The sequence below is a fragment of the Pteropus vampyrus genome, unplaced genomic scaffold, assembly GCF_000151845.1.
Source record: "Pteropus vampyrus isolate Shadow unplaced genomic scaffold, Pvam_2.0 Scaffold202, whole genome shotgun sequence".
Lineage (NCBI taxonomy): Eukaryota > Metazoa > Chordata > Mammalia > Chiroptera > Pteropodidae > Pteropus > Pteropus vampyrus.
Genome location: NW_011888983.1, coordinates 1583838 through 1595258, shown reverse-complemented (window position 1 = coordinate 1595258; position 11421 = coordinate 1583838). Strand labels below are relative to the sequence as shown.

At 37.8% G+C, this 11421-nt stretch overlaps 1 protein-coding gene across 1 annotated transcript in view; it reads left to right on the top strand.

Moving 5' to 3' along the window:
• Window positions 1-973: 973 nt before the first annotated feature.
• The window catches only part of PPA1 (pyrophosphatase (inorganic) 1), a 38739-nt gene continuing 28291 nt past the window's right edge, over window positions 974-11421 (top strand). The window contains exons 1-2 of the mRNA XM_011372167.2: window positions 974-1184; window positions 3622-3680. Of these exons, the coding sequence (XP_011370469.1) occupies window positions 1121-1184; window positions 3622-3680 (123 nt within the window). The 5' untranslated portion in view covers window positions 974-1120. The remainder of the gene's footprint in view (window positions 1185-3621; window positions 3681-11421) is intronic.

Sequence of the window (11421 nt, the reverse complement as noted above, 5' to 3'; positions counted from 1 at the left end):
TCAAAATGTCTTTAAGGCACATTATAAGAAACCCAGCCCATCAAAAATTTTATATAAAACTAGGCATTCTTTGAAATGTGAATAATCATTTCCTAATTTATAATTATAATTTTGTAATATACTTATTTTTTGTTTTTTAACATATAGAATTGGAGATGTAAGTGATGCAAATATCTGTCTACAACTTCAAACTTTAGCTTTTGGGGACTGGCCTCACTCAGAGCTCACGCCTGGACTTTTCCAATGCTTTCATCTTAATGTCCTGAGGACTCAGAATGAGTGGGGCAAGGAGCAAGGCAGAGTGAATCCTCCTCCACTGGAGGTGTCAATAAGTTACACATACTGAATGCTTACAAGGAGCCAGGCCCTTCCTCCAACTCTTGATGTGTATCAACTCAGTTAATCATCCCAACAACCCGTAAAATAGTTACTATTACTAGCTCTATTTCCCAGATGAGAAACTGAGTCAGAGAGGTTAACGGCAATTTGCCTTATGTCATACACTTAGAAAGTCATGGAACTGGTACTTAGTAGCCATTACAGGTGTTAATAATATGCCACAGCTTTGCTTAACAGATCAGAAAAATGCAAATACACATCATTAAGATCATGGGCAGGGCCTGCCTGGCAAAGCAGATGAGTTATAAACGACTTGTGAAATAAGGAATCACTCCTTAGAAAAGGTTGTGTGAGAGTCAAAGGTAAATTCCCAGTGCGTGGGTGGGGAGAGGTCAGCGGCCAATTCCTGGCTGGTACCGGCTGAGAACTTGAGCTTTTAACATCCTCTGTCAGAGCCCCAAAGACCGCGATCAAGGAACACAGAGAAAGCCCGCGGCCAGCCACGTGGCCCAGCCTGGAACCGGGTGGAGGTTTGTGGAGGCTGGGCCCTAGGGGCGGGGCTGGACGCGACGTCGCGCGTACCAGACGGAGTGCGCCTGCGCCCGAAGTGGGCGGAGCACGGGTGGAGTGGGCACGCGAGCGCGAGCAGTGTTAAAGGGAGCTCCCGGCACCGCTCGCAGGTCCAGTATCCGCAGTGCGCACGCGCAAGGGTATCTTGTCAGTCGGCGCCGCGTGCGGGCCGGTGGCTCTGTAGCAGCGGCGGCGGCTAGTCTCCGGCACCATGAGCGGCTTCAGCAGCGAGGAGCGCGCCGTGCCCTTCACCCTCGAGTACCGAGTCTTCCTAAGTGAGTATCGGCGGTCCGCGGCCCCTCCCCTCCTGTCTGTCCATTCATTCCCGGGCCTCGCCTCGCGTGGGTCCTGGGCGCCTGCGGCCCGCGCATGACCTCTTGTCCCGGGCTGGACTACTCCGGCCAGTCCCCAGAGCCTGGGCCAGCCCAGCTGGCCCATTCAGACGCCTGGCCCGCGAGCGGGACGACATGGGTTGGCGTTTCTCTTTCGCACGCCCAATTAGATCCTAACCTGGGCCAGTCTAGTTTTACAGATGTCCGACTTGGACAGTGTACGATGGGAAAAGGAAACCTCTGAGTCACCCTAGAAAGGTGCCTAGAGGTAAACTAATCCCCGTAAGAGGATTCCCTCATTTGAAGGAAAGGGTGGTGACTCCCTAAGACCTTAATTCCTCCACCATAGCTCCGACTTTAGGCACCGAACGGATTAAGTTCAGCCCTTCGTTCTACAGATGGGGAAACTGAGGCCCGTTTCAGGAGGTCAGTGGGGGGACTGGACCCATCTGTTGGGGGCGAGGGTGAAGAATCCTGCTTTTCCCGCCAGGTGTTTTCCCGTAGCACTGATGCTGGTAACTTGCTTTATGAAACAGAAAACTTTTCCCTTCAAGTCATTGACAGATGACGTCAATCTGGCGAGCAAAGAAATTAACCGAATTTTCACCCTTGTGCAGGGAAACGGCGTCTAAGGGGTACCCTACCCCAAGTCTGCACTTAGGGCTGCACTTAGAGCAGAGGAGGCTGCAGAGAGGCGGCGCTCCGCTTTCCTTGACGCACCACCTTTTTTTGCCTTGTAGGTGGAGGAAAGCTACCTTGGGTTTATCTTTATTCTCTATGCACCACCGCCCCCTCCCCGCTCCTGCCCCAAGTTGCTGGAATAGATTATTGGAAATAACGGAAGCTTTCTAAAGTGTGTCACCAAAGGTGTTTCTTTTATAACTTCTTTACAGTTTTATTTGTAAGGAAATCGGCAGGTACAGCGAATTCTTTGGATTCTCCTGTATGTGAAGGGCAGGAAAGAGGGGGTTAGAGGAGACACATGGGAATACTGAAAGAATGAACAAAGTTATCAAAAAGAAGCCTGGGATGAGAGGAAAAGGAAAGTGAACTCTAAAGTTTACACATCTAATTGAACATTAAGCTACCATGTAAAATCCAAGAAAGGTAGGACTCCCGTTTTATCTTATTTTGGAATTAAGCATCAGGGGCAGTGCAGGAACTTTGGATAAATAAATCACTGAACTTTTTTTCTGTAATTACTGTTGGCTCCCAAATTTCTCTTTATGGAAGCATTTAGAGAGGTGTCACTGGTTTGAAAGGGGGGAGTGATTGGGTGATTGTCTTCAAGCTATATTTGCAGAGCAAACAGTTTTTAGATTCTGTATAGATAGCAAATATTTGATAGCCATTATGGAAGACCAGAGCAAAGCCATTCTGACTTTGACACTGGCTAAAGAAACTTTTTATCAGATGGAACTCTTTAGGAACTTAAGAAATACCAATAATTAGATCCAACTATGTAATTATATAATTTTTTTTTTTTAAATCATAGATTTCCTAGCACCTTTACTTAATAGGATTTTTTTTAACCTCTATAATGTTATGTTTATCAGTCTCTTTAAAACTGGTAGTGGGTTGTACGGCAAAGTCTCAGTTGACTCTGAAGGAACCATTCTGAGATTGGAGGTGGTCACTGTTAGATTTTTCCTATTCTACTTTATTTTCTAAACCTGAAGGGATATAATGTGGACCGACCCTTAAGTTTCCTAAGAATAATAAGGAAGTTTTTTAATTACTTTTTGGATATGGTAGTTAGGTCTCTAGAATATAGAAATTACCTGTGAAAGTGTTGTTGCAACTTGATTATCCCAAAGAAAAATCATAATCTAAGATGGCCCTGTCTTCCTGGAACATCATTTAAGGCAACATGGTTTATAATTAAGCAAACTGTTCCCCTCCCTTCCCCTGAGCCCAAGTATTTCATTAGTTCTATAACCTATTAACTGATGGAAGATCAACCCAAAACAATTTGATCACCTTTTGTATACCAGGCACTGCTAGGCTTTGGAAAAATGAAGGTATATAAGGCAGTCCTTGACCTCATTATAGAGGTCAGTACCTGTGAGACTCCTAAGGAATGTGTAGGATGAAAACTTAACCCAATCTTGGAGGAGGGCCAGGAAAAGTGAAGTATATAACCAGTTTTTTGTGGGAATAAAATCTTAGTATAAAAATATACTTCACCATTCTGACAAGTGGTATTGATAATAGGCTATGTCTGTGTAGGAGCAGGAAGTATATGGGAATCTCTGTACCTTCTCAATTTTATTATAAACCTAATTGCTCCAAAAAAATAAAGTTTTTTTTAAGTGTACTTCATGGATCTTAAAATATAATTAACCAAAAAAGTAATAACTTTTCCTAATTTACTTTGCAGAAAATGAAAACGGACAATATATATCTCCATTTCATGATATTCCAATTTATGCAGATAAGGTAAGATGTCCTTATCTTTTGGGTAGTCTCTTTACTGAGATCAGTTAGTGTCACATGGATTTTCTGATATCTTAACAAGTGCTTAGAATATCTCATTGTGCTTTGACTTAAAGGTGCATTGAGTAAGAAGTTAGTCTTAAAACCAGATTATTCAGTTAAAGAAGCAACTAGAAATTGGGGAAGGGGTAAAGGAATAGAAGCAAATGTTTTAAAGTTGCATTGGTTAACAAAAAAATCACATTAGTTTTTTTCCATATGTGTATTTGGAACTAAAACCTTACTTCTTCATTAGTGGTTTTAAAGTTCACGAAGTAGCCAGCCCAATATTTGGGCTTTGGGATATTTACTAAACAGTAAAAATAAACTAAATTATTCAGTGAATACAAGAAAATTCAGTACTTTTAATAGACTGGTAGAGTTCAAATCTACAAATAGTATTAATAAAGGTTAGTCCACAGACTTCTAAAAGAGATGTCTGTTCCCGTATATACTAGTGGGCTGAGGAAATCTAACCTTAGCACAAGTCGATGGGTTTATCACAAATTGGTAAGAATCTTAACTTTCTTAGGGAAAAAAGTCTACAACTACATATTCCAAGATATTCGTGATCTTTGGGAGGTAGAATTAATTGCTAGTGACTTTTTTTGTTTTTAATTTCATATTTTCCTTTATATTTTTTAACCTTTCTACAGAGAGCATACATTATTTGTACAAATTTAAATAGTTACTTAAAAAAAAGAAAACACAGCTTTTTTAGCCTGCGTCCCAACAGAAGGCTATACTGTATTTAGGAATTGACACAAGAACAAATGTTTGATTCTTTTCCCTACCTTAAAACATTTTTTCATTCGGTCAGGAAGCTTGAGTCACAGTGAGTATAGACCTTTTGCATTGTAAAAGATACATAAGTTATTGATCTTCCTTAGCTAGATGTGGATATGTAAACAGATGAACATCACATTCCAATGCAAATCTAGAATATTAGTAAAGATGAAATTTTATCCTTGTGTGTGTTGTCTTACTATTTTTCTGTGCTTGAGTATCAGAGAGAAATAGACAAATTCATTGTACTGCTACCAGGAAGTTTGCTGCTAGTCTGTATTGACACTTGAACATTGGCAGAAAATCCAAACTATGTATTGCTTTGGAGGAGCCTGCCTAGCTGGGCTCCAACTGGAGGCAGTGGTGCAGACAGCCCGAGTCCAATTATGTGCCACAGTTTCAGGAGGCACTTCTAATTGGCATGTGTTCTGTGGGATTCTCAAAGTTGTATTTATTCAGAAACTCTAATTTGTTACATCTGATTTCCTTGGAGTTGATGTGAACCACAGGATCCTTTCTTCTTCTTGAATTGGCATCATTTGGTTGGCTTCAATTATGTTTGTTGTATAATTAGTATGTATAGCAAAATACTTACAGTAACATCTCAGACCATTTTGAGTAACAAAGATATAATAAAATGATGTCCCTGTTTATTGATGGTACCTTAGCATATAGATGTGCTAAGGAAGGAAAGCATTTTCTTGACATAAATAGCTGTTTTTTGTGTGTTCGTGTCAGTCCATTTGGGCTGCTATATCAAAATACCACAGACTGGGTAGCATATAAACAGCAGAAGTTTATTGCTCACAGTTCTGGAAGTCTGAGATCAAGGTACCAGCATGATTGGGTGAGGGCCCTTTTCTGATCCCAGACTTCTTGTATCCTCACATGGCAGAAGAGGATAGGGAGCTCTGTGGAGCCTCTTTTGTAAGACACTAATCAATCCCATTCCTGAGGGTTCTACCCTCATGTCTTACATACTTCCCAAAGGGCCCACCTACTATATTATCACCTTTGAGGATTAGGATTTTGACATATGAATTTTGGGAGGACATAAACATTCATATCATAGTAAGTGATTAGAGAGTATTCTCTTCAAGGAGCAGAATGATCATAGTAAGTGATTAGAGAGTATTCTCTTCAAGGAGCAGAATGATCATAGCAGATTCATATCATAGTAAGTGATTAGAGAGTATTCTCTTCAAGGAGCAGAATGATCATAGTAGTTAATCTTATTGCTGTTTCAAGTTACCCCAGAATGGGAAACTGAAACTACATTTTGGTGTCATTAAAACATCTTCACTCAAATTACTCTGCGATTCCTTGAAATCTTGTATGGGACTAGTTATGTCTGTAATCTGGGATTACTCTAATGGAGACTGCCTTTGTACCAGGCTGGCTCAATAGCACAAGCTCTTATAACAACTCTGGACCAGTGGTCCAGACCTCAGTAAACCTCAGCACTTGCAGGAAAAAGTTTTGTTTTGTTTTGAAGGAAGTTTAGTCTGTACAAAACAAGGGCATGGAAATTATTGGATTATAGCCTAAATAAAAGATCTGTTTAGTTGGTTACAGAAGAGTATGATTTTAAACATATTCCAATATGATTGTTTATATAAATACATTTTTTGTGTGTGGGGCCATAGGCCTTATGCCTAATATGGTCAGTCATTTGAGGGGTGATAATGAAGGAAGGTACCTTTAACACAACTCAGCTCAGCTAAGGAAAAATGCCCAAAGGCTTATTCTTACTCCAAGTCAGGACCTTTCAATGTGGACAGCATTCAATTTAGTATATATGTCATTAGATAATCAATCCAGCCAATCTGGGAACCCTCATGACTCAGATACTCTGCTTGGATTACTTCCGAATTTATTGGGAAGAAGAAGGCAAAGGCAAGGACTCACTGGATTTTAGATTGTAAGAGCGTCCTTTGCTCTGTGTACTCGGGGATCAAATATAAACACCTGAAACTCAGAGTGTCTGACATAAAATTTCTGAGATACCAGAAATTTAAAAAATCCAGAACATAGCATAAACACTGCGAAACAATGGGTGGGTTGAAGCTTTATCTAAATGTGAAACTGTTCAAATATCATGATTTGATGTTTAGTTTTAGAAGTTTGGTATTTTTCTATTCCACCTTAAACTTTGATGTTAAATACTAGTTCTAACAATATAGACTTCTATTTGTTTTTCAGGTAACTGTTGGGAGCATATATAAATATAGAACTATGTTTCTTTTCTGTCCCTCTAAAAAAAGTCAAGCTTAGAATCAAGTAACATGATGCTTCAGAAATGAAACAATATTTTCTGCAGTGTGTATCATTCTTAACTTTTAAAGATACTACCTCACCGTACCAAAACTTTTAGACTCCTCTATACTACTCAAGTGGATGCTTTTTAGATTACTCGTTTTCTTATAGGATTTGCTTTTTTTTGAATTTTCTGTTTATTTTTATAGATAGTTCCATAAATGGAAGTTTTAAAAATATCACAGAATTAATAATTTAAACACTATTTGTTTTGCCAACTTGTTATGTATGTAGAATGGTTGGGTTTTCTGGGTTTTATCTTTTAGTTTTGCATTTTCCAAATGAAAGTTAACCCTGGAAACATGAAAACTGACAATTAAACTTAATTAACATGTCTATAACTAAGAATAAACTATTTTTTCTGTTCAGATGAGCTTTAAGCTGACTAAAATTTGAAAACGGGTATTCTAACCATAATCTCTAGTGTATCGATGTTATCAAAAAATTAAATTGTGATGATTAAATATGCATATAATGTGCTTATAGTGAATTCTCAAACAAATAAAAATAGGATGATCATGTTGACCATAATGACTGGTTATTTCTGAAGCCTTTGAGAGCTCTATTTTATGGGGTAAAGATCACTGAACTAGGAGTAAGAAATCTTGATTTCCCTCCTTGTTTTACCACTAAGTGGTTTTGTGATACCGAGCAAGTTACTTTACCTCTGAACACTGTTAGTCTTAGTGGAATTTTATATTACATTCTATACTGACATCTCATGGTTCTGCATATTTAGCTTATTAATGAAATCTCATTAAAGATCATTATTTAAAAAGTTAAATAATATTGTTAATATTTATTGAATGTTTCCAATACTTTAGATACTATGGTAAAGCCCTTATGTGGATTATCTAACATGTGATGTCATTCTCTGAGCTAGGTTCTTTTATTAACCCCCGTATCTGGGATCACCAGCTAGAACTCAAAAGCAGTGGTGGCTGGATTCAAACCTAGGCATTCTGGCTCAGAACCTTTGATCTAAACCACTGAGATATTTCCCAGGAGGCATGTCTGTGAGGCAGATTTTACTTTGTGCTTTTTCCCACATTTTCTACTGTAAATATCTCTTTGATTATATAGAAAAAAAAGGTTACTTAAATTTTGTTTTGTTTTAGCCTAGAATTCAAAGGAAATGAATAAGAACTTTCTTTCTTTGGAAAGGAGATATCGTTTTCTAGTCTAGCGATTCTAATCCAAGATCCTGGAATGACCATTAGTGGGTTTCAGAGGTTCTGTGAAATCTCTGAAATTGCAATTGGTATAAATGTACATTTTTTCTTGGGAAAGGTTCTATGGTCAAAATTCTTAGTCACTGAAAAATCATAGAAGAGTTTGACAGCTGGAAGTGCAGACTCTTGTTTGATTTTTATAAAGGGAAGAAAGTAAACAGATTATAGAATATGTTTTCAAAACTTAGTCATTTTGAAGCTCATCTGAGGGGACAAAATAGAAGCTTTTTTTAGTTATGACATTTCAATTAAGTTTAATTGCTTTCTGTAGGTACATATGGCAGTAGGCATTACCAAATACAAGTTTATTGGAACTGCTATGAGTAGAAAATCCGTGCAATTGGAAAATAAATGAATATTACTGAAAGGTGTTTGTTTTTAAATTTTAATGGATTAACTGTTTTCCCTGGACTCTTTAACACAATTTGTTGAGCGACCTTTTTGTTTGATATAAATCATGTTTTCCTTTGCAAACTTACAATTCTAAATGAATAAGGGGCACACAGTGTCAACTTTGGTTGTCATATTTCTTTCTGTCAGCTTCTCAAATAGACTTTTGTCTTTTGTCAATAAAATAATTCAGGAACCACTTTTTTTTTAATTAATTTTTTTTCGGCTTTATAGAGGTATGATTGGCAAATAATCATTGTACTTATTTCAGGTATACAGTGTAATGTTTTGATATATGTATACATTGTGAAAGGATGCCCCCCAGTCAAGCTTATTAACCTGTCTACCACCTCACATATTCACTTTTTGCGGGGATGGTGAGAACACTTAAGATTTACTCTGTTAGTAAATTTCATAGAACCATAGTACATTAGGTCTCCAGAACTTATTTGTCTTATAACTGAAGTTTGTACCCTTTGACCAATATCCTCCTCCTCCCCCCACCGCCCCCCATCTGCTCCTGGCATCTACCATTCTACTCTCTGTTCCTATGAGTTCAGCGTTTTTAGATTGCACATAGTGAGCTTGTACATTATTTGTCTTTCTGGGTCTGGCTTATTTCACTTAGTATAATATCCTCCAGGTTTATTCATGTGTCATAAATGGCAGGATTTCCTTTTTTATGAAGGCTGAATAGTAGTCCATTGTGTATCTGTGCCACATTTTCTTTATCCATTAATCTGTTTACAGATACTTAGATTGTTTCCGTATCTTGGCTCTTGTAAATAATGCTGCAATGAATATGGGAGTGCAGATATTTCAAGATTCTGATTTCTTTTGGATATAAACCCAGAAGTGGGATTGCTGGATCATATGGTAGTTCTATTTTTAGTGTTTTGAGGAACCGCCATACTGTTTTCTGTAGTGGCTACACTAATTTATAATCCCACTAACAGTGTACAAGGAGGAATCCATTTACTTTTAACAACTTAGAGTACATCCTATAATCATGAAACTGACTTTGAAGCCAAAATTTGAAACTAAGGGTTAAGAGCCATTGTCACTTGGTGAGCACTTAATAAGGTAAAAATATTCTTGGAAATGATGAAATCTGCTACATCTTTTCAAAAGAAACTTTGTGGGAGTAGAGCATTTCTTTATTAACTACATGAGCTCTTCTGTTGGGGATTTTGTACCCAAAACTACTCCAGAAGTTAAAAAAAAAAAAGGCAAGGTGCCCTTGTTTTTTATTAGACTCTTGCTTTATATATTGTTTATATCTTGTTTACATGTTATTCTCCAAATTTTATTGCAAGACAGAAAAAAGAGTGGTAGAATCAGATTCCTAAATCTAATATTTACTTGATTTCTGAAGTTATCAAGAGAAATGCATGATGGGCCAACTTGAAAATGCTAATTTAAGCTACTTATGTACTAGCTTTTGGATCCAGTGTTAAAAACAGGGAGCTGTGAGCTTTGGTGCCAGAACAGGGATTTAGAATCCAAAGCATAGCAGAAGTAGAGAACAGAGTTCTGAGAAGTCCTAACAATGGAAATAATAAAACCGTAAATCCAGGATTAAGCTAAGTAATAGTTGAAAACCAATTAGGATTAAAGAAAGAAGGCATGAATTTCTAACTGGGTGATACTGAATTTTCTAAAATCTTGTCTTAGTATTTTTAAGTGCATAAACATTGGAATTATTAACATGCATATTAATTATAAAGTACATATAACATAAAATTTGCCATCTTAACCATGTTTAGGTGTACGGGACAGTGGTATTAAGTTCATGTTTTTGTGCATCCATCCCACCCTTCATCTCTAGAACTCTTTTCATCTGGTAAAACTGAAACTCTATACCCATTAAACAATAACTCCTCATTCTCCTCCATCCCCCCATCCCTTGGCACTTTAGATATCTCACGGAAGTGGAATCGTACAGTATTTGTGTTTTTGTGTCTGACTTATTTCACTTAGCATAATGTCTTCAAGGTTCATCCATGTTGTATATATCACATTTTGCTTTTCTATTCACTCACCAGTGAGGATACTTGGGTTGCTTCCATGTTTTAGCTATTGTGAATAATGCTGTTGTGAACATAGGTGTACAAATATTTCTTGAGGACGCTACTTTCAGTTCTTTAAGGTATATACCCAGCAGTGTAGTTGCTGGGTCATTTATGTTATGTAAAATTTCCTGGGTCCAAGAGACTGGAGAAAAAGGCTGACAACTCTGTCATTACATTAAGAATTTATTAATTTACATACGAGGTACATCTTGGGTGGCGGCAAGATTATATGGATATCCCCTGCACCTTCCAGACTGAGCTTTATAGTTAAAAGCAATGAGTGTAGATGCTGAGAAAGGAATGTGTGTTTAATCTAAGGGGAGGGGGGGGAGAGGCAGTGGAATACCAGAAGACCAGATGCTGAGAGGCTCTGGTGCCAGAGGTGATTAAGAGACAGATAATGTCTAGGACCACTCACTGCGGAGTTCTTGTGTACATTCCTGGACCTGCAGTGGGATGAGGCAGGAGTCAAGATGGATAAGCCTCAAGATTGAGTCAGCTCTGTCTACAATGCTCAATATAGTAATTCTTTTAATTTTTTGAGATATTGCCATACTGTTTTCCACAGAGGTTGTATCGCTCTACTTTCTTACCAACGGTGCACAAGAATTCCAGTGAGAATGCTTATGTTTTTAACAGTAAAAGTTTTTCTAGCAATGGAGTAATTGGTTGAATTTCTCGCATCAGTTACCCTAAAAATTCTAAGTATCACTGTTCACCTAGTGACAACCTCTGCATTGTAGTCATTTATCTAGGAGAAATAAACTGTTCTTTAGTAGTAATTCCTGCTAAAGTATGAACCCCCCATTCTTTTATATTAAAATATTTAAAAATACTTTCCCTTGTGATAATAATGAAGAAAATAATGACTAAAAGCTATTACAAATTCATTGCTTTTAAAAAATACAG